The sequence below is a fragment of the Salmo trutta genome, unplaced genomic scaffold (genome assembly GCF_901001165.1).
Source record: "Salmo trutta unplaced genomic scaffold, fSalTru1.1, whole genome shotgun sequence".
In the NCBI taxonomy this organism is placed as follows: domain Eukaryota; kingdom Metazoa; phylum Chordata; class Actinopteri; order Salmoniformes; family Salmonidae; genus Salmo; species Salmo trutta.
Genome location: NW_021823280.1, coordinates 21,180 through 43,932, shown reverse-complemented (window position 1 = coordinate 43,932; position 22,753 = coordinate 21,180). Strand labels below are relative to the sequence as shown.

The following is a 22,753-nucleotide window of genomic DNA, read 5'->3' as shown; positions in this document are numbered from 1 at the left end:
GCGTTAGCATAAAGGAGATGTTCATCTATAATTCTTTGAATGACAGTTTAATATTTTATCAACGTTTATGACGAGTATTTTTGTAAATTGTACTGCTTATTCACCGGCAGTATTTGAGGGAAAATATTTTCTGAACGTCATGCGCCAATGTAAAATGCTGTTTTTAGATATAAATATGAACTTTATCGAACATAAAATGCATGTATTGTGTAACATGATGTCCTAGGAGTGTCATCTGATGAAGATCGTCAAAGGTTAGTGCTTCATTTACCTGTGTTTTGGGTATTTGTGTTGCATCTAGTTGCTTGGAAAATGGCTGTGTGGTTATTTATGTCTATGTACTCTCCTAACATAATCTAATGTTTTGCTTTCGCTGTAAAGCCTTTTTGAAATCGGACAACGTGGTTCGATTCAGGAGAAGTGTATCTATAAAATAATGTAAAATAGTCCAATGTTTGAGAAATTGAAATTATTAGATTTGTGGTTTTGAATCTGGCACTCTGATTTTTCACTGGCTATTGTCAAACTCAGTCCCGGTGATGGGATCGGGTTGTCGTAAGAAGTTTTTTAAATTGAAGCAACATCTCAAGACATCAGTCAGGAAGTAAAAGCTTGGTCACAAGTGGGTATTCCAAATGGACAATGACCCCAAGCATACTTTCAAAGTTGTGGCAAAATGACTTAAGGACAACAAAGTCAAGGTATTGGAGTGGCCATCACAAAGCCCTGACCTCAATCCTATAGAAAATCTGTAGGCAGAACTGAAAAAGCATGTGCGAGCAAGGAGGCCTACAAACCTGACTCAGTTACACCAGCTCTGTCAGGAGGAATGGGCCAAAATGCAGTCAATTTATTGTGAGAAGCTTGTGGAAGGCTACCCGAAACATTTGACCCAAGTTAAACAATTTAAAGGCAATGCTACCAAATACTAATTGAGTGTATGTAAACTTCTGACTCACTGGGAACGTGATGAAAGAAATAAAAGCTGATATAAATCATTTTCTTGTCACAACGTCCACAGAAGTTGGCGCCTCTCCCCGGTTGGGCGGTGCTCGGTGGTCGTCGTCGCCGGCCTACTAGCTGCCACCGATCTAGGTTTCTGTGTCTTTTGGTTATGTCTGTTTAGGTCTGCACCTGTTTTGTGTTAGTCAATTAGTGGGGTATTTAATTTGTCTGTTTCGTTTGGGGATTTGTGTGGGATTGTTTGTGTGTCATGCCTTTTGGGCACGTAGGGGTATATTGCATTTTCCTATTTACACTGCGTGTTTTAGGCATTAGGGTTGCCGGGCTGCGTCCTGTCCTTTAGTAATTTTTGGAGCTGTTCTCTACTATTCTCTCTCTCTCTACTATTATTCTGACATTTCACATTCTTAAAATAAAGTGGTGATCCTAACTAACCTAAGACAGGGAATTTTTACTAGGATTAAATGTCAGGAATTGGGAAAAACTGAGTTTAACTGTATTTGGCTAAGGTGTATGTAAACATCAGACTTCAACTGTACCTAGAAGTGTACACTATTCTTATGTTTTTTTTAATGTATCTTAAATGTAAAAGTAATATAGTCAACTATACAACTTCTACACGTTATATCATCCAATAATATATAATGAAAAACACTCAACATGAGGAATTAATGTAATTATGTTTATTTAAAATATTTATTTTGAAATATAGATTAGGTGGTCTTCCTTTTATAGCAGGAAGTAAAGGGGCTGGACAAGGCTTTGCCTATAGCTGAAAACATCCTGGAAATGAGCGAACGCTTCCTTGGTTTCTTCTTGGTGGAGCATACACTCTCTGTTTGGCAGGAGTCTTGATCATTGACAATTGCTGGGGGGAAAAAATGTAAACATAACATTTTCTTTAACTGACCCTAGTTAGTCTGAAGAATTAGTATTGCATTATTATTATTTAAATTGTAATATTCTACATAATTTACAAATGTAGGGCGGCAGGTAGCAGTCATGTGATATCCATAGATAAGGGCCTAATGAACGTATTTCAATTGACTGATTTCCTTATATGAACTGTAACTCAGTAAAATCTTTTAAATTGTTGCATGTTGCGTTTATATTTTTGTTCAGTACACATTTGAGTGTATTGACTTACCTGTTTCACTGACGGCAGGGGTCTGGTTCTGGGAAGGTGTTGGAGTGCAGTGGTTCTTCTTGTTGACCTTCTTTGTACACTGGGTAACAAACAGTCATTTGTACAGTAGGAGAAATTCCACACAAAAGGTATCAGTGTTTACCATCATACTGTACGTATTTAATAAAAATAATCTTTATAATTTGTATTTTGATGACATATGTACCTTTAGGTTGAGTCCACAGAGAGCGCTGAATCTTCCTCTCTTCTTTTCCTTTTTACCAGTTGTTGGAAGACTAGAATTACCTACCTCGTCATTGCCAAGTGCATTGTGTGATGGCAACTGGGTCATGGAGGGAGGTGAAGAGTTAGCCTCATTGCATTTAGTTAGTAGTTCCCTAGTTAATGATTTGACCAGGGCATCGTCAAATGCATAATCCGTTGACTTCATTGCAACCTGGAGCATCTTCTCTGACCCGAATTCTTGAAGAAGCCCCTTGTAGACAGCCTTGAAAATCTTTTTGATTTTCAGATTCTGGGGGTAGGCTTGAGTTGGTTCAAGGCCTGAGGTGCCACAGAACTCAGACAGAATCCTCTTTGTGAGAACTCTTGATGTTTCACCAATGTCAGAGGATTCCAGTAATGTGATAGGGGTAGGGATCATTGACAGCAATCTAACAATCAGTAAAAGTACCAAAGAGGTGTAGTCATTGCTAGTGGAGTCAAATGATGTATATGTATCAGAGTCCATGGCTGATGGAGTTGATGGATGCACAGAGACACTAGACATCTCCAGATCTTTGTTGTCCATCTTGGATTCCACCTCTCCTAAAACTTGAATATCCACAGTTCCACCGTTGTGTGTGCTGCTGCCAGACAGAGAGGGTCCAGGCAATGATTTGGCACTAGACTGACGGCTAGTGGTCATAAGAGCCGGTCTGTCAGAGTCAAGTGTTCCAGCATCAGTTGGGGACAACCCATTGATTATGTTCATCAACTCTGATAATTCTTCTGATGAATTGGAGGCCACAGAACAGGTATCCATGACCTGATTGACCATTATATTGGTGAAAAGGCTCTTTGTGTCAGAGTAAACCTGTGAGGAACTAATGGAGATGGCAGAACAGCTCGGGATAAGCCGACTTGTGTCCTGCAGAGAACCATCAGAGACGATAGTTTGGCAGAAATCTGATCCTTGTGATGGTGGAGGAAGCCAGGGGACAATCTGCTGTAGCAGACGTTTTATTGACTCCTTAGCAAAGGAGTACACAAGGTCAGATGGAAACTCCCTGGATTCTTCAGAAGCATTCAATCCTGTCTTCAGCTTCAAAAGAATAGAGTCAGACACGCTCTTGCCAGCTGGCACAAAAAGAGCCTGGGGGGTGTTGTGACTTTTTATGAGCTCATAAACTTTGTCAGTGAGCTCATGTGAGAAGTTCTGAAGACCATCCCTGGGGCTGAGTCTCGCAAGTCTTCTTGTCAAAGAAGTGACATCATCTGCAGTGGCTATGTGTTCTGTATCTTCTCTTGGAATGACCTCCATAACAGTGTCAACTATGGCAGAGATGGTTTGCCTTGTGTAATTTGTTGACCCTTGTGAATGAGTTGAGGAGTCACTCATATCAATGACCGAACTCCTAATGATAGGACAATAGCTTTCAACAGGCCACTCATTGGGGACTGGAGTGCCTGGAAGAGAATTTGTAAAATCACTCTGGGACCCTCTGGTCATGGCAGAGGTGATGGACAGGGAGGACTTTGAGGAGGATGGCCGATGTATCTCGTGTCCATCAGTTCTCACCATGTCAACATCCTCCAACATGGAGCCCACAATGGAACGAGTCAAGAGGCCTTTCTCTGAGGTGCTCATCCTCTCTGACATAGACACTCTCCTCTGGATTGTCATCAGAGTCTGACTAATTAAGGCTTTGGAATAATTTACCATGCTGGCCTGGCTGCCTTCATGTTCACTGTAAGTCATTTGTGTAGAAGTAGCTGTTCTGCATACGGATTCGACATGTTTGGGGGCCTCAACCACATTGTCTAGGAGGACCGGTTGTTGCTGGGCAAAAAAATCCTTGACCTTGGTGAACACATTGTTGAACAGGTTAACAGTGCCTGGCCAAATTATCTTTCCTTTCACATTGGCCCCATTGTGAACACTGACAGGAAGGGTTGAAGCTGACAGGGATCTCTCTAACTGGCCAGACACTGAAGCATCAGACATTTTAGTCATCTGGGTGAAGCTATTAAGGTCTTTAGTGATATTTATGACGATGTTGGATGCTGCAGAATTGGTGTGCAGAGAAGAGGTGAATAAAGATGGAGTTCCACTCTTCTGAAGGATTTTGAGATCTCTATCGTCACCATCATTACTGGACTCTGCACAAATGTCTGCACTTCTACCATCAAGGCTGGCATTTACAATGCCAATCAACCCTGATTGAAGGATCCCACCAGCCATATGTGAGGCTTTAGTTTGAAACTCCTCAGTACATAGTTTGTCAAAGGCTGTGGATTTAAGACTTCTAGAGGATGCTTCCTCTTCATCATTGTTGATCTCACCATGCAAATTGTCCTGTGTATTGACAGCATAGTCATCAACAGATAAATATGATTTGGAGGCGGCAAGGACGTCAATCTGAGAAACAACGGCATCCAAAAACTTGGACAGGTCTTCTGTATCTCCTTTTAGGCTAGAGAGGCATTCCTCCATTGATTCCTCAGAGTGATACACAGTGAGGATCTGACTAATGACCTCCTTGGTACAGGTTTGAAAGTCCGCTTGGATTTCAAGAGAATCACTATTACAAGTCACCTGAGAATCTAAACTTTCACTGGAAGCCTGTTTGAGAGTCTCATCATGTATTGGTGTAACACCATCGATGACCTTTACAGAGTCTTGGCAGGGAGTGAGAAACCGCCTCAGCATTTGTCGAAATCTATGATATATAATACGAGCAGCAGAAAGGGTGCTCCCTTTTGAAATTCTGAGAATTTCAGATTCATGTGTCTGCATGGACTGAACAATAGTATCCACATCTGTTACAAAAGTGTCCAGTAATGTAGATGCTTCAGAGTCTCCCTGTAAGCTGGTTGTAAAGGGGTTGACAGATCTCAGAGCTTCACTCACTGCCTTTCTAGCCTTTGTCTGGAAAGACATACTGGAGAGTTTCTTCATATTTATAACTGGAAGACTCTGGGTAGATTCACTGTTGGTGGTGCTGTCCTGCAGACCAAGTGGAAAAGTGAGATCGGAGAGACATTGTTCACTGTCTAACAACTCAGATGGTGAAGCAGAACAAAAACTGGTGAAGTCATTCAAGTCAGACATGATGCCATCCACAAATAGAGTGGCCTCCAGAGACTCTTCAGAATCACACTCTCCAGCAGAAGATGACAACTTCTCCATCACCTCAGTCTTATACAAGACTAGAACCTGGCTGGCAATCGCTTTTGTGGTGTCAAGGAGGACTTGGTCTTGCAAATACTTTTTGAGAGCCAAGAGAGGTTTCGGGGTCTCACTTTGTCCTTTTTGTTCATTCATGGATGAGGGGGTTATTAAAAGTGGTTTACAAGAAATGGAGTCCGATGTGTCAGCCTCACCATTACTGGAATGACCGACGTCCAGGTACAAAGTTGGAACCATTGTGAAAGAATCTTTTGTGCTCTCCACAAATGTACTTGAGAGATACCCTTTTTCTGGACAGGTAAAAAGCCTCTTCAGCGTATTTTTCGTGTTGTAGTAACAACCAACAGTGTAAGACCAGATCTTACTCTGATGGTTTTCAAGAAGGATCTGCTCACTCTGTGCAGGAGAGCAGGATGCCCTGATAGCCTGGGTAAGATTGTCCATGTCTGAAACAAAGGTACTTACCAACTCAGAGGCCTCATGGTCGATCATAAGGTCTCCGATCTCACCTATCCTAGGAATTGGACTAGATGATGTAGTGCCAGAACAACATGATGTACAACCCCTGAATCTTTTAACGATCTCCCGGATCGATTCGGTGGCCTTGGTCTGAAACTCCTCAGTGAGTAGTCTGTCCATACTTTGTGTTGACAGATGAAGACTAGATTTGGCACCTTTGATATTGAGGTTGCTCTCTCCTTGTTTTAGCATCTCCTCAGAACTTTTACAAGATTCAAGCATCTTCATATGGTCAGCAACAACACAAAGCAGTTCCCTCTTGTCGGGTTCATTTTCCTCCTTATTGCTGAAGTTCAAAACAGTGCCACTGAGGGCTGTCATGACCTGTCCTGTTAAATGTGTCATATCCACCTCAACACCATCCTCTCTGAAAACAACACTCTGCTCAACACTCTGCCCATTAATGAACATCTGAAGTATGTTGGAAACGCCAGACACCATCTCCTCAACCACCTTGGTGCTGGAGACACCACCACTGGCAAAAATGACAGGGGACATTCGCCCAGAGATGGGAGTTTGAATGGCCACAGAGATTATGGAATTGACCTTCTTTGACACTTCTCCAACAATAACCCGGGATAGACTTTGAGTGTCTACCTGGCCCTCTCTTTGGATACAGAGGACATTGTTCAGCGACTCTTTGAAGGAATCCTGGACACTAGTGAGGAGACTGTTCTCAGTGATCCCAAAAAAGTCACTGAGTGGCTCAGATGATATAGACTCACCATCTCCCTGAGTCTTTGGCAACACTGTCTGAGACCTTTGAGAATACAAAGCAAACAATACAGCATTCCATATTCGATAGTAGACACTGTAGTCACATTAATGCATAATTCAGTAATCAGTCATTAAGAGTAAAGTGTTATACAGATAACAAAACATATTTTCACAATATGGGTTATGAATAGTTAGGTGAAACCGGTTTCTTTAGGAATGACTGAACATACCCATTACGAGAGGAGCTTGATTTGGCCGCGCAAGACCTTGAGGATTTTCTGCTGCCACTCTTGCGAACCTTCAGGTTTGTGCTAGAAGATGTCTCTAATTCTGTCAGAGACTTGCCGGATACTGGAGACACATGGCTGTATATGCGTACAAAACGGAAAATTGCAGGGATGATGACCTCCAGGATGGCCTCAGATACAAACCGCACAATCTCCAGGCACATCTCTGCAAGCAGTGCCCTCATCACCTGTAGGACCGAAAACAGTGTAAGTAGATTACTCATAGCAGGGCTCTGAAACCAAGCTCCTCGAAGAGATACCAACAATCTCACATATGTTCATGAGAATCATGAAAGTGGCATATATTGGAAAGCATGAAAAGCAGTAGGCTACTAAAAAGCTCTTTGAATGTAACTGTTTGTGATAATGTGGATGATACTGTAGACAGATAAATGGCTTGTATCTAATTTTCTTGAAACATCTATTAATATATCTATGAATAATTTTCAAGGTTAAGGGACTTACAGGGTCCATCCTGCCAATGCTTAACTGCCTCCATTGCCTATAGGAGATAATTAGATGTTTTTAGCACCAAAAAGCACACCAACACACATACAATTTATAAAATCCTCCAGATGACATTGTATTCAAATACTACAATAGAAGTTTGGACATACTCCTCAGTAAGTTTTTCCAGAAACCGGATGATAATCGGGTTGAAAGCATCCGGATTGATTGGCGGGAGGTCAAGAGCCCTGGTCTGACAGGCCCTGGAGACACACTCACTTAGGATCTTTTCATTAGATTGTCCCTGGTGAAATGTCCCCTGAATTGCCATCCTAGAGAATTCCACAGATGTAGAGGGACCTGTGTCCAAAGCAGCATTCACCAAGGTAAAGAAGTCAGAAAACATGTAACCTTCTGAGGTTAGCCAACTTTGTGTACTTTGTGAAGTTAAGTACCCAAGAAAGGATAACATGTGCACTCTGCTATTAGTCCTCTGCTCAATAGATGCCCATACTAAATCACATTTACATGCAAAAGGATTACATTCAGTGAAATTAGAGTTTCATTTATGACCTGCATCTGTATCAGTGATCTGCTCCACTTTGTTTCTCTTGGTCCTCTTGGTCTAAAAAGACAATACAGTCAATGATATACACGTAGATACTGTATGAAGCCATTCCAATACAGCCCTTTGAGTAGAGCAAGAGTTGTCGGCTGTCCCCGACAAAAAAAAACTTTGTCGACCGAGAGTCATCCTGTTCTAATGTTAAAATGTATTTTTCCATATCAGACACACCCTATGTGTTTGAATACAATCACTTACATAGGCACTGAGCTTGTCTGATGCTTTAAGCACACTGTTTGATTAAATAATTAAGACACACAAATGACTCAAGAAAGAGCCCGATGGTGACACTGTATTAAAATAAATGACAGCGAGTGCCTGTGTGACAGGCGCACGTTGTCTCGCTCTCCTCCCTACTGCAGTGAAAAGGCACCGCATAACAGCAAGTGTTTATTCTGCTGTCCATGCTGAAGATGCAAGATCATTTCAGCCATTTCGTTTCTTCCTCGTTTCTGAATGAAAAGTTCTATTACCGAAATCCCTAACTTGTTTACAAAAAGCATTACCTATTTCCTCAGCCTTGCTCTCTTTATGTGAAACATGTAAGCATCGCATGCATGTGACAATTAGGGCCTGACCTATAGCCTATCATAATCAAATTAATAAATTGGTTATAACAAACTCCGAACACAGTAATATCGACAGCAAAATGGATGCGGAGGATGTGAAAAATAAACGCCAAACGGGTGAATGTTTACTGGTTGCTTAGGAGGGAAAGGGAAATTCAGATCTGTGGAAGACATTTGACTTAGTTGTGGAAACTACTGGTGGTCAAGAACAAGGAGGGTATAGGAGCAAGCGCTGACAGAGTATTATGTGTGCCAAACATTTGCTGTTAGATTACAATATTGTTTTTTCTGACCATTTGGAACAGTGTAAACAACACTAAATAAATTCTAAGCAATACCAGTCTGTTCTAACGACCAAAAAATTGTAAAGCCTTTATTACACCATAGCAAAGATTAAAAACAGCCAACTCTGTGAAATTGCTTAATTCAACATTTTGCCGGTGCATGAGGCTTGGTGCTCACAGAATCAGTAGGCTATTAAACAAATACTCAAACAGGCAACAGAAGCTATTTCTGTCTTATATCTGTATATATATATCAAAAGTTTGGACACACCTACTCATTCAAGGCTTTTTCTTTATTTTTACTATTTTCTACATTGTAGAATAGTAGTGAAGACATCAAAACTATGAAATAACACATATGGAATCATGTAGGTACTAAAAAAGTGTTAAACAAATCAAAATATATTTTATATTTTATATTTGAGATTCTTCAAAGCCTTGACAGCAGCTTTGTACACTCTTGGAATTCTCTCAACCAGCTTCACCTGGAATGCTTTTCCAACAGTCTTGAAGGACTTCCCACATATGCTGAGAACTTGTTGGCTGCTTTTCCTTCACTCTGCGGTCCAATTCATCCCAAAACATCTCAATTGGGTTGAGGTTGGGTGATTGTGGATGTCAGGTCATCTGATGCAGCACTCCATCACTCGCCTTCTTGGTCAAATAGCCCTTACACAGCCTAGAGGTGTGTTGGGTAATTGTCCTGTTGAAAAATAAATTATAGTCCCACTAAGCGCAAACCAGATGGGATGGCGTATCACTGCAGGATACTATGGTAGCCATGCTGGTTAAGTGTGCCTTGAATTCTAAACAAATCACAGACAGTGTCACCAGCAAAGCACCCCCACACCATCACACCTCCTCGATGCTTCATGGTGGGAACCACATATGCGGAGATCATTTGTTCACCTACTCTCACAAAGACATTCTTGGAACCAAAAATCTCAGATTTGGACTCATCAGACCAAAGGACAGATTTCCACGGGTCTAATGTCCATTGCTCGTGTTTCTTGGCCCATGCAAGTCTCTTCTTTTTATTGGTGTCCTTTAGTAGTGCTTTCTTCGTAGCAATTTGACCATGAAGGCCTGATTCACGCAGTCTCCTCTGAACAGTTGATGTTGAGATGTGTCTGTTACTTGAACTCTGTGAAGCATTTATTTAGGCTGCAATGTGAGGTGCAGTTAACTCTAATGAACGTATCCTCTGCAGCCGAGGTAACTCTGGGTCTTCCTTTCCTGTGGCGGTCCTCATGAGAGCCAGTTTCATCATAGCGCTTGATGGTTTTTGCGACTTGATGGTTTTTGCACTTGATGAAACGTTCAAAGTTCTTGACATTTTCCGGATTGACTGACCTTCATGTCTTATAGTAGTGACGGACTGTTGTTTCTCTTTGCTTATTTGAGCTGTTCTTGCCATAATATGGACTTGGCCTTTTACCAAATAGGGCTATCTTCTGTATACCAACCCTACCTTGTCACAACACAACTGGTTGGCTCAAACGCATTAAGAAGGAAAGAACTTCCTTTACTTAACTTTTAACAAGGCACACCTGTTAATTAATGAAATGCATCCCAGGTGACTACCACATGAGGCTGGTTGAGAGAATGCCAAGAGTGTGCAAAGCTGTCATCAAGGCAAAGAGTGACTACTTTGAAGAATCTCAAATATAAAGTAGATTTTGATTTGTTTAACACTTTTTTGGTACCTACATGATTCCATATGTGTTATTTCATAGTTTTGATGTCTTCACTACTATTCTACAATGTAGAAAATAGTCAAAATAAAGAAAAACCCTTTTGACTGGTAATATATATATGGATGATTTACAAAGCCAGGCACATTTAACAATTAGGCTATTGATTATAGACCTAATTAAGTTGTGTTTTCTTCTCTCCTCAATCTTCTTAGACAATTAGGCTAAGGCAAGGGCTGTTTCCCCGTCTCTGCTGCTGCTGCTGCCTCTGCAGCATTGTTCTCAATCCCAATATGCTGGTTAACTTTGCTATTATGCACATACCAACATAGGGAAGGGCCCCAATTCTACGGCGCACTGAAGATTATGTTTCAGAACCACGGACAGCGACCGTATCCAACGCGGGAGAAAGCACATTTGTTATAAAATAATATTTCATTGATTAGTGTTGCACCATTATTTTTACATAATATAACCATATACAATTTCAGTATCACGTCTTAGCGTGATGGACTGTGCCATCACTGTGGCCTCGGCAATGGATTAGTCAACTGTGACAGGCGCGAATCAGACAGGTGTCCATGTGCACCATGAAGAAAAAAAACTTTTGCGACTGCTCGACTTAAGAAATCGCAGTCAACCAATAGCCTATCGACCAAACAATCGACCAAATGGGGTCAGCCCTAGATTTACTATTAGAAGATAAAAGGGTATTGTATGGGCAATTTACCTTCCTCAGAACAACATGCTGTAGGGTCAGGTTATAGACATGAAAGATATCACAAATATCCACATCTCTGCTCAATCTATTCCCTTACCTTGACTTTATTTCTCTTCACGGCATCCTGCTCCATCTGAGGCAGGGGATCCTTCTTCACCTCTTCCTCATCTTCATCATTCTGATTATCAACAAAATCTCTCTCAGCTGCATCAGTATCAGTGCTCTGTTCAACTGTGGACCTGTTGGCACCGGTCCTCCTCTTTGTCTAAAAAGACAATACAGTCAGTGACATACTGTATGTTGCCGTTGCTATACAGGCCTTTGAGAAGAGCTAGGGTAAACGATTGGTGATTGAATATTATTATGGAAGTCTGTTGTAAGGACAATTTACCCTCCAACCTCACAACAGCATGTTGTATGGCATATTGGACAGGTTTGGAGTGTGGACAGGTAAGACCCCAGATTTCCCTTTCTCTCCTCAATCTATTGTCTCACCTTAACTTTTCTCCTTGTCACAGCCTTCAGCTCGATCTGATGCAGGGGATCCTTCACTTCACTATCTTCTGGATAGTTTAAACCCAGGATATCTTTCTTCATTTTCTGGACTTGACCTTCCAAACTTTGATGATCATGTGGATCATCTTCGTTTAAACTCTGATTGGAACAAATTAGACCATTTTTTAAATGCTCATGGATATGGCCAATATACCACAGCTAAGAGCTGTTCTTACGCACGACACAACGCAGAGTTATTATAAACTGGTTACCAACTTAATTAGAAGAGTAAAAAATAAATGTTTTGTCATACCCGTGGTATACGCTCTGATATACCACAGCTTTCAGCCAATCAGCATTCAGGGCTCGAACCACCCAGTTTATAGTGGCCAATATACTATGGCTAAGCGCTGTTCTTAGGCAAAACTGCTTGGATACAGCCCTTAGCTGTGGTATATTGGCCATATACCACAAACACTGAGGTGCCATATTGCTAATAAAAACTGGTTACCAACATAAATAGAACAGTAACAAGTCTTTTTGCATCATAACCGTGGTATATTGTCGTATATACACATGGCTGAAATGCTGTTTCAGCCAATAAGCATCCAGGACCCAAACTGCCTGGTTTATAATTACACAATAAGGCACGAGGGGGCTTGGTGTAATTACACAATTATACCAACAGGCTCCTGAACAGCTTCAATCGCCAAGCCATAAGACTGCTAAATAACTAACAAAATGACTACACAGTACAGGTTTTCGCTATAAATACACATAGATCCTATTGCCTGATATCAATATTCGTAATTAATGCGTTATGGAGTCACCTATTATTATAATAATTTAGGTAAAATTATGATAAGTAGCCTACTGCTGTTATCTTTGCAAGGATCATATTTTATTTATAACAAGTCCCATAGGTTATTATAATGCATACTTTTTTTTTTTACAATATTTAAAATGATTATATGAGCGGAACATTAACGTTGGCCCACACCGCCACCCAGCTGCCACTACTTGCGGGATGTCCTGTATACCCTGTGGTCCCTGCCGCTGCATTTAAAAAAAAGACGGTGCATCGGTTCCTACACCACTGCATAAGCCTTCTCTGTTAACCATTCATAGGCTTACCTTATTATCCTTATTATCCTCCATGGTTAAAGTCTATGGCTGGAGCTTATGTTCTCATCACGTAAAACTTAACCAAGTGATTACCAAAGAGATAAGGCTATCGCAATTTATACGGTAACTCAGCCAACGTCATAATGTGAAAGAACTTTTACGTAATAAAACAACTTCAGGGATGATCTGTCAATCAATGCGACCAGCGACGCCATACTGGAACCCCATACCACTAAAAAGACCCGTCGAAACAATAAATACTGATGTATTAGCTACGTTTCCGGTTTTTTTTGTAAAATAATGTGATGAGACAACAAATAAATAAGTAAACAGCCGACAACAATGATGAGCAATACATAACATTGTAAATAAGAATGTGTTCTTAACTGATTTGCCTAGTTAAATAAGCTTAAATCATAAATAAATAAAAATAATAATAATAATCAAATGCAGTAATTTGAGAGGACCGCTTGAGGGCGACTACGAACCAGTTTTGAATAAACAAGGACAGAAGCATGCCATGTGTTGTTGGGTCAGAGGCGAAGGTTCATAGTTGAAATTCGAAAGATGGTGGCGCACGCAGAAATACGCGTGGTTCACCGTGGTGGCAGCAAAATTAACTTCAGAGAGCCAGTTATTACAAATGATTCCAGGTACGTGTGTGTGTATTGCAGCTGACATGAGCTAAACCTGAATTAACTGTATGTGAAGTATGGCATGGACGCAAACTGTAGCTCTGGCTAGCTACTGTGGCTAGCTAGCAAGCACGTTAGCTAACGTGTTACTGTATAGCTACAACACAAGTATTCTAATCTTGAGAGAAACGTAACGTTGGCTATTGTTGTCTGTGGTCCTGTAGCTCAGTTGGTACAGCATGGCGCTTGCAACGCAAGTATTATGGGTTCGATTCCCGGGGGCACCCATACGTAAAATGTATACGTGCATGGCCATTGCTTCGCCCGGCAACGAACCATTGTTTATACAGACGACTAGTTGCAGAAGCTTCCGTACGTAGTCAGGCGTCCTTGATCAACACACTCAAACGAAAATAACGTTTCTACTAGCGGCATATTCAGTATCTCTAGGAACGATACTTTCCGGGACGAAGCAAGCATGATCGTGGCGGGTAAAAGTGCTAAATGGCTTATACACAGAACCAGTGGAGTGGTGGAAAAAGTGCCCAATTGTCATACATGACTGAGTCATTTTCTATTAAGGTATCTTTACTTTTACTCAAGTTAAAGTCACCCAGTAAAATACTAGAGTAATAGTCTAAAAGTATTTGTTTTTAAATATACTTAAGTATCAAAAATGTAATTGGATAAAATATACTTATAATAGAAACCTATAAATAATTTCAAATTCCTTATATTAAGCAAACCAGACGGACCCATATTCTTGTTTTATTTATGGATAGCCAGGGGCTCCAACACTGACATAATGGGTGGGACACAATGCAGATAGCCCAGTTAGCCAATGTGCGGGAGCACTGGTTGGTCGGGCCAATTGAGGTAGTATGTACATGGATGTATGGTTAAAGTGACTATGCATATAAGATAAGCAGCGGCGTAAAAGAGGAGGGGGGGGGGGGCACACAATGCAAATAGTACGGGTAACCATTGGTTACCTGTTCAGAAGTATTATGGCTTGGGGGTAAAAACTGTTGAGAAGCCTTTTTGTCCTAGACTTGGCACTCCGGTACCGCTTGCCATGCGGTAGTAGAGAGAACAGTCTATGACTGGGGTGGCTGGGGTCTTTGACAATTTTTAGTGCCTTCCTCTGACACCGCCTGGTGTAGAGGTCCTGGATGGCAGGCAGCTTTGCCCCAGTGATGTATTGGGCCGTACGCACTACGTTCTGAAGTGCCTTGCAGTCATATTTGCCTTATGCAGCACCACACATCGCCTTTGCATAGAGTTGATCAGGCTCTTGGTTGTGGCCTGTGGATTGTTGTCCCCGTCTTCAATGGCTGTGCGAAGTTGCTGAATATTGTCAGGAATTGGAACACGCTGTCATGCACATTGATCCAGAGCATCCCAATTGTGCTCAATGGGTGACATGTCTGGTAAGTATGCAGGCCATGGACGAACTGGGGCATTTTCAGCTTCCAGGAATTGTGTACAGATCCGTGTGACATGGGGCAGTGCATTATCATGCTAAAACATGAGGTGATGGTGGCGGAGGAGTGGCACGACAGTGGGCCTCAGGATCTCATCACTTTATTTCTGCATTCAAATTGCCATCGATAAAATGCAATAGTGTTCGTTGTCCGTAGCTTATGCCTGCCCATACCATAAGCCCACCGCCCACATTGGGCGAACCACTCGCCAACACGATTCCATACGCGCTGTCTGCCATTTGCCCGGTCCAGTTGAAACTGGGATTCATCTTTGAAGAGCACACTTCTCCAGCATGCCAGTGGCCATCGAAGGTAAGCATTTGCCCACTGAAGTCGGTTAGGATGCCGAACTGCAGTCAGGTCAAGACCCTGGTGAGGACGACGAGCACGCAGAGAAGCTTCCTTGAGACGGTTTCTGCAAAAATTATTCGGTTCAGCAAACCCACAGTTCCATCAGCTGTCTGGATGGCTAGTCTCAAACGATCCCGCAGGTGAAGAAGCCGCATGTGGAGTTCCTGGGCTGGCGTGGTTACATTTGGTCTGCGGTTGTGAGGCCGGTTGGACCTACTGCCAAATTCTCTAAAACAAAGTTGGAGGCAGCTTATGGTAGAGAAAGGAACATTCAATTCTCTGGCAAAAGCTCTGGTGGACATTCCTGCAGTCAGCATGCCAATTGCACACTCCCTCAACTTCAGTAATATGTGTCATTGTGTTGTGACAACTGCACATTTTAGTGGCCTTTTATTGTCCCCAGCACAAGGTGTACCTGTGTAATGAACGATTATGCTGTTTAATCCGCTTTTTGATATGCCACACCTGTCAGGTGGATGGATTATCTTGGCAAATGAGAAATGATCACTAAAAGGGATGTAAGCAAATTTGTGCACAAAATGAGAGAAGCTTTTTGTGCGTATGGAAAATTTGTTGGGTTCTTTTCTTTCAGCTCATGAAACATGGGACCAACACTTTACATGTTGCGTTCCTATATTTTTGTGAACCTGAACATCATCTTATCTCTTTTGTGCCACCAATGTAGGAGGTTATGGAAGGGGAAACTGTATTGCAGTAGTCTAGTGTATGGTGCGGGAATAATGACAAGCGAACATGGAGAGATTTGTGTTCACATTGCCCTAACAAAGGGAACCGAACACAGACTTCAAGCGAATCGAACTTACATTTACATTTTAGTCATTTAGCAGACGCTCTTATCCAGAGCGACTTACAGTAGTGAGTGCATACATTTCATTTCATGCATTTTTTGTTTTGTTTTTTGTACTGGCCCCCCGTGGGAATCAAACCCACAACCCTGGCGTTGCACACACCATGCCTGCGTTGCAAACACCATGCTCTACCAACTGAGCCAAAGGGAAGCCTACGTTAGACCACCTCTTGAGATTGTTTTGGTTTGGGGTCTGGGTTCCCTTGGCGTGTTCACACTGCACAAAAATTAAGCTAACCTCACTGAGTTCACAAATTGCCTGAAAGGGGCCACGTTTGAAAACACTTAACCTCTAGAGGACACCTTCGAGATAAAATCCCGTTAACCTGTTGGGGCTAGGGGGCAGTATTTGCACGGCCGGGAAAAAAAAGTACCCGATTTAAACTGGTTACTACTCTTGCCCAGAAACGAGAATATGCATATCATTAATTAGTAGATCTGGATAGAAGACACTCTAAAGTTTCTAAAACTGTTGGAATGGTGTCTGTGAGTATAACAGAACTCGTATGGCAGGCCAAAACCTGAGAAGATTCCATACAGGAAGTGCCTTGTCTGACAATTTGTTGTCCTTCTGTTGCATCTCTATCGAAAATATAGCATCTCTGCTGTAACATGACATTTTCTAAGGCTTCCATTGGCTCTCAGAAGGTGCCTATTTCCTCAGCCTTGCTCTCTTTATGTGAAACATGTAAGCATCGCATGCATGTGACAATTAGGGCCTGACCTATAGCCTATCATAATCAAATCAATAAATTGGTTATAACAAACTCCGAACACAGTAATATCGACAGCAAAATGGATGCGGAGGATGTGAAAAATAAACGCCAAACGGGTGAATGTTTACTGGTTGCTTAGGAGGGAAAGGGAAATTCAGATCTGTGGAAGACATTTGACTTAGTTGTGGAAACTACTGGTGGTCAAGAACAAGGAGGGTATAGGAGCAAGCGCTGACAGAGTATTATGTGTGCCAAACATTTGCTGTTAGATTACAATATTGTTTTTTTCTGACCATTTGGAACAGTGTAAACAACACTAAATAAATTCTAAGCAATACCAGTCTGTTCTAACGACCAAAAAATTGTAAAGCCTTTATTACAGCATAGCAAAGATTAAAAACAGCCAAATCTGTGAAATTGCTTAATTCAACATTTTGCCGGTGCATGAGGCTTGGTGCTCACAGAATCAGTAGGCTATTAAACAAATACTCAAACAGGCAACAGAAGCTATATCTGTCTTATATCTGTGTGTATGTATATATATATGTGTGTATATACCAGTCAAAAGTTTGGACACACCTACTCATTCAAGGGTTTTTCTTTATTTTTACTATTTTCTACATTGTAGAATAGTAGTGAAGACATCAAAACTATGAAATAACACATATGGAATCATGTAGGTACTAAAAAAGTGTTAAACAAATCAAAATATATTTTATATTTGAGATTCTTCAAAGCCTTGACAGCAGCTTTGTACACTCTTGGAATTCTCTCAACCAGCTTCACCTGGAATGCTTTTCCAACAGTCTTGAAGGACTTGCCACCTATGCTGAGAACTTGTTGGCTGCTTTTCCTTCACTCTGCGGTCCAATTCATCCCAAAACATCTCAATTGGGTTGAGGTTGGGTGATTGTGGATGTCAGGTCATCTGATGCAGCACTCCATCACTCGCCTTCTTGGTCAAATAGCCCTTACACAGCCTAGAGGTGTGTTGGGTAATTGTCCTGTTGAAAAATAAATTATAGTCCCACTAAGCGCAAACCAGATGGGATGGCGTATCACTGCAGGATACTATAATAGCCATGCTGGTTAAGTGTGCCTTGAATTCTAAACAAATCACAGACAGTGTCACCAGCAAAGCACCCCCACACCATCACACCTCCTCGATGCTTCATGGTGGGAACCACATATGCGGAGATCATTTGTTCACCTACTCTCACAAAGACATTCTTAGAACCAAAAATCTCAGATTTGGACTCATCAGACCAAAGGACAGATTTCCACGGGTCTAATGTCCATTGCTCGTGTTTCTTGGCCCATGCAAGTCTCTTCTTATTGGTGTCCTTTAGTAGTGCTTTCTTCGCAGCAATTTGACCATGAAGGCCTGATTCACGCAGTCTCCTCTGAACAGTTGATGTTGAGATGTGTCTGTTACTTGAACTCTGTGAAGCATTTATTTAGGCTGCAATGTGAGGTACAGTTAACTCTAATGAACGTATCCTCTGCAGCCGAGGTAACTCTGGGTCTTCCTTTCCTGTGGCGGTCCTCATGAGAGCCAGTTTCATCATAGCACTTGATGGTTTTTGCACTTGATGAAACGTTCAAAGTTTTCCGGATTGACTGACCTTCATGTCTTATAGTAATGACGGACTGTTGTTTCTCTTTGCTTATTTGAGCTGTTCTTGCCATAATATGGACTTGGCCTTTTACCAAATAGGGCTATCTTCTGTATACCAACCCTACCTTGTCACAACACAACTGGTTGGCTCAAACGCATTAAGAAGGAAAGAACTTCCTTTACTTAACTTTTAACAAGGCACACCTGTTAATTAATGAAATGCATCCCAGGTGACTACCACATGAGGCTGGTTGAGAGAATGCCAAGAGTGTGCAAAGCTGTCATCAAGGCAAAGAGTGACTACTTTGAAGAATCTCAAATATAAAGTAGATTTTGATTTGTTTAACACTTTTTTGGTACCTACATGATTCCATATGTGTTATTTCATAGTTTTGATGTCTTCACTACTATTCTACAATGTAGAAAATAGTAAAAATAAAGAAAAACCCTTTTGCCTGGTAATATATATATATATATGGATGATTTACAAAGCCAGGCACATTTAACAATTAGGCTATTGATTATAGACCTAATTAAGTTGTGTTTTCTTCTCTCCTCAATCTTCTTAGACAATTAGGCTAAGGCAAGGGCTGTTTCCCCGTCTCTGCTGCTGCTGCTGCCTCTGCAGCATTGTTCTCAATCCCAATATGCTGGTTAACTTTGCTATTATGCACATAGCAACATAAGGAAGGGCCCCAATTCTACGGCGCACTGAAGATTATGTTTCAGAACCATGGGGTCAGCCCTAGATTTATTATTAGGAGATAAAAGGGTATTGTATGGGCAATTTACCTTCCTCAGAACAACATGCTGTAGGGTCAAGTTATAGACATGAAAGATATCACAAATATCCACATCTCTGCTCAATCTATTCCCTTACCTTGACTTTATTTCTCTTCACGGCATCCTGCTCCATCTGAGGCAGGGGATCCTTCTTCACCTCTTCCTCATCTTCATCATTCTGATTATCAACAAAATCTCTCTCAGCTGCATCAGTATCAGTGCTCTGTTCAACTGTGGACCTGTTGGCACCGGTCCTCCTCTTTGTCTAAAAAGACAATACAGTCAGTGACATACTGTATGTTGCCGTTGCTATACAGGCCTTTGAGAAGAGCTAGGGTAAACGATTGGTGATTGAATATTATTATGGAAGTCTGTTGTAAGGACAATTTACCCTCCAACCTCACAACAGCATGTTGTATGGCATATTGGACAGGTTTGGAGTGTGGACAGGTAAGACCCCAGATTTCCCTTTCTCTCCTCAATCTATTGTCTCACCTTAACTTTTCTCCTTGTCACAGCCTTCAGCTCGATCTGAGGCAGGGGATCCTTCACTTCACTATCTTCTGGATAGTTTAAACTCAGGATATCTTTCTTCATTTTCTGGACTTGACCTTCCAAACTTTGATCATGTGGATCATCTTCGTTTAAACTCTGATTGGAACAAATTAGACCAATTTTTAAATGCTCATGGATATGGCCAATATACCACAGCTAAGAGCTGTTCTTACGCACGACACAACGCAGAGTTATTATAAACTGGTTACCAACTTAATTAGAAGAGTAAAAAATAAATGTTTTGTCATACCCGTGGTATACGCTCTGATATACCACAGCTTTCAGCCAATCAGCATTCAGGGCTCGAACCACCCAGTTTATAGTGGCCAATATACTATGGCTAAGCGCTGTTCTTAGGCAAAACTGATTGGATACAGCCCTTAGCTGTGGTATATTGGCCATATACCACAAACACTGAGGTGCCATATTGCTAATAAAAACTGGTTACCAACATAAATAGAACAGTAACAAGTCTTTTTGCATCATAACCGTGGTATATTGTCGTATATACACATGGCTGAAATGCTGTTTTAGCCAATAAGCATCCAGGACCCAAACTGCCTGGTTTATAATTACACAATAAGGCACGAGGGGGCTTGGTGTAATTACACAATTATACCAACAGGCTCCTGAACAGCTTCAATCGCCAAGCCATAAGACTGCTAAATAACTAACAAAATGACTACACAGTACAGGTTTTCGCTATAAATACACATAGATCCTATTGCCTGATATCAAGATTCGTAATTAATGCGTTATGGAGTCACCTATTATTATAATAATTTAGGTAAAATTATGATAAGTAGCCTACTGCTGTTATCTTTGCAAGGATCATATTTTATTTATAACAAGTCCCATAGGTTATTATAATGCATACTTTTTTTTTTACAATATTTAAAATGATTATATGAGCGGAACATTAACGTTGGCCCACACCGCCACCCAGCTGCCACTACTTGCGGGATGTCCTGTATACCCTGTGGGCCCTGCCGCTGCATTTAAAAAAAAGACGGTGCATCGGTTCCTACACCACTGCATAGGCCTTCTCTGTTAACCATTCATAGGCTTACCTTAATATCCTTATTATCCTCCATGGTTAAAGTCTATGACTGGAGCTTATGTTCTCATCACGTAAAACTTAACCAAGTGATTACCAAAGAGATAAGGCTATCGCATTTTATACGGTAACTCAGCCAACGTCATAATGTGAAACAACTTTTACGTAATAAAACAACTTCAGGGATGATCTGTCAATCAATGCGACCAGCGACGCCATACTGGAACCCCATACCACTAAAAAGACCCGTCGAAACAATAAATACTGATGTGTTAGCTACGTTTCCGTTTTTTTTTTGTAAAATAATGTGATGAGACAACAAATAAATAAGTAAACAACAGCCGACAACAATGATGAGCAATACATAACATTGTAAATAAGAATGTGTTCTTAACTGACTTGCCTAGTTAAATAAGCTTAAATCATAAATAAATATAATAATAATAATCAAATGCAGTAATTTGAGAGGAACAGCCACAGCAAACCCATCTGTGATATTAAGGTGCGCTAGTTGGTTATAAAAGGTGGGTCATACATACAGTGTGTGAGGTAGCTATTAGTTTTTCTCTACACACATATCTGGCAAGGGAGTCAAGTTGACCAACTCATTTGGCCAACTAATCCCAGATAAAGGCTAACAATGCAAATGTTGCTTAAGGTCATTCCATTAAAGTGAACCAATAATAATATGAAACTCCTGTGACAGGTCGAGAAGCAGCGGGAAACCCTAATGGGCTCATCCCCTGGACCAAGTTCTGCAAGGTGAGCATCTCACTGGAAGTTTAGTGTTTTAGCCAACCCGTGTGTGTTTACTATGGGTTGTGTATTGAGTGTGTCTTTACCTGAGCAGAATGTGAATGAGAAGAGCTTTCCCTTCTGGCTGTGGATCGAGGGAATACTGGACCTGATCAAGAGACACCTGCTGTGTCTGTGGAATGATGGGGAAAACATCTCTCCAACTCACATTACTTCAGTATGCCTTTCTGAAGACTAGGTTTACATTACTTTTTTGAAAAGTGACTTTATTGTGCTATAATCCACTACATCTCTATGGTCTATAGGTGTATCATGGGCTTTGTTAGTAAGGAGAGAGAGAAGGCCCTGCTGAAGGACAAGGAGCCTGGAACTTTCCTGCTGCGCTTCAGCGAGAGCAGCCGAGAGGGAGCCATTACCTTCACCTGGGTGGAGGGCTCCAATAACGGTGTGTGTGTTTTTTTGTGTGCATGTGTGTTTGTAGCTTTGTAGCTGGAGGAGATGGGTTAAAGAAGGATTTTTAAGCCTTGAGAGAATTGGGACGTGGATTGTGTATGTGTGCCATTCAGAGGGTGAATGGGCAAGACAACATATTTAAGTGCCTTTGAATGGGGTATAGTAGTAGGTGCCAGGTGCATCGGTTTGAGTCAAGAACTGCAACACTGCTGGGATTTTCATGCTCAACAGTTTCCCGTGTGTATCAAGAATGGTCCACCACCCAAAGGATATCCAGCCAACTTGACACAACTGTGGGAAGCATTGGAGTCAGCATGGGCCAGCATCCTTGTGGAACACTTTCGACACCTTGTAAAGTCCATGCCTCGACGAATTGAGGCTGTTCTGGGGGCAAAAGTGTGGGGAGAGGGTGCAACTCAATATGAGGAAGGTGTTCCTAATGTGTGGTATATATACTCAGTGTACATACCAATGGACAGACAAAAATATTTAT

General features: G+C 41.4%; 2 protein-coding genes across 8 annotated transcripts; one reads left to right on the top strand and one right to left on the bottom strand.

The window, feature by feature from the left end:
- Nucleotides 1-1,631: 1,631 nt before the first annotated feature.
- LOC115190000 (uncharacterized) lies at nt 1,632-20,072 on the bottom strand. Of its 3 annotated transcripts, XM_029748528.1 has the most exons (11): nt 19,935-20,072; nt 19,537-19,704; nt 11,860-12,018; nt 11,462-11,629; nt 8,045-8,096; nt 7,642-7,831; nt 7,490-7,526; nt 6,968-7,212; nt 2,316-6,780; nt 2,111-2,189; nt 1,632-1,831 (listed from the first exon to the last, which is right to left on the bottom strand). In XM_029748528.1, the coding sequence occupies exons 1-11, from the start codon at nt 20,034-20,036 to the stop codon at nt 1,677-1,679; spliced, it is 5,820 nt and encodes a 1,939-aa protein (XP_029604388.1). In that variant the 5' UTR covers nt 20,037-20,072; the 3' UTR covers nt 1,632-1,676. The 3 variants fall into 3 exon arrangements, with proteins under 3 accessions (XP_029604388.1, XP_029604389.1, XP_029604390.1); XM_029748529.1 differs by lacking the exons at nt 19,537-19,704; nt 19,935-20,072 and adding an exon at nt 12,994-13,107; XM_029748530.1 differs by lacking the exons at nt 11,860-12,018; nt 19,537-19,704; nt 19,935-20,072 and adding an exon at nt 12,994-13,101.
- LOC115190002 (signal transducer and activator of transcription 1-alpha/beta-like) lies at nt 13,386-22,318 on the top strand. 5 transcript variants are annotated; one of them, XM_029748534.1, is made up of 5 exons: nt 13,386-13,529; nt 13,589-13,637; nt 21,758-21,813; nt 21,902-22,024; nt 22,113-22,318. In XM_029748534.1, the coding sequence occupies exons 1-5, from the start codon at nt 13,500-13,502 to the stop codon at nt 22,131-22,133; spliced, it is 279 nt and encodes a 92-aa protein (XP_029604394.1). In that variant the 5' UTR covers nt 13,386-13,499; the 3' UTR covers nt 22,134-22,318. The 5 variants fall into 5 exon arrangements, 3 of the variants coding, with proteins under 3 accessions (XP_029604394.1, XP_029604392.1, XP_029604393.1); XM_029748532.1 differs by having other exon boundaries at nt 13,401-13,529; nt 21,902-21,993; XM_029748533.1 differs by lacking the exon at nt 13,386-13,529 and having other exon boundaries at nt 13,545-13,637; nt 21,902-21,993.
- Nucleotides 22,319-22,753: the final 435 nt, after the last annotated feature.

Coding starts and splice junctions, on each gene's coding strand:
- LOC115190000 (XM_029748528.1), bottom strand. CDS start 20,036: ATGAAGAAAGATATCCTGAGTTTAAACTATCCAGAAGATAGTGAAGTG. Junction 7,832..8,044: donor GATCACTGATACAGATGCAG/GTCATAAATGAA, acceptor CTTTGGACACAG/GTCCCTCTACATCTGTGGAA. Junction 2,190..2,315: donor TCTGTGGACTCAACCTAAAG/GTACATATGTCA, acceptor TTTGTTACCCAG/TGTACAAAGAAGGTCAACAA.
- LOC115190002 (XM_029748532.1), top strand. CDS start 13,500: ATGCCATGTGTTGTTGGGTCAGAGGCGAAG. Junction 13,530..13,588: donor TTGTTGGGTCAGAGGCGAAG/GTTCATAGTTGA, acceptor TGGTTCACCGTG/GTGGCAGCAAAATTAACTTC. Junction 21,994..22,112: donor CTGTGTCTGTGGAATGATGG/GGAAAACATCTC, acceptor TATGGTCTATAG/GTGTATCATGGGCTTTGTTA.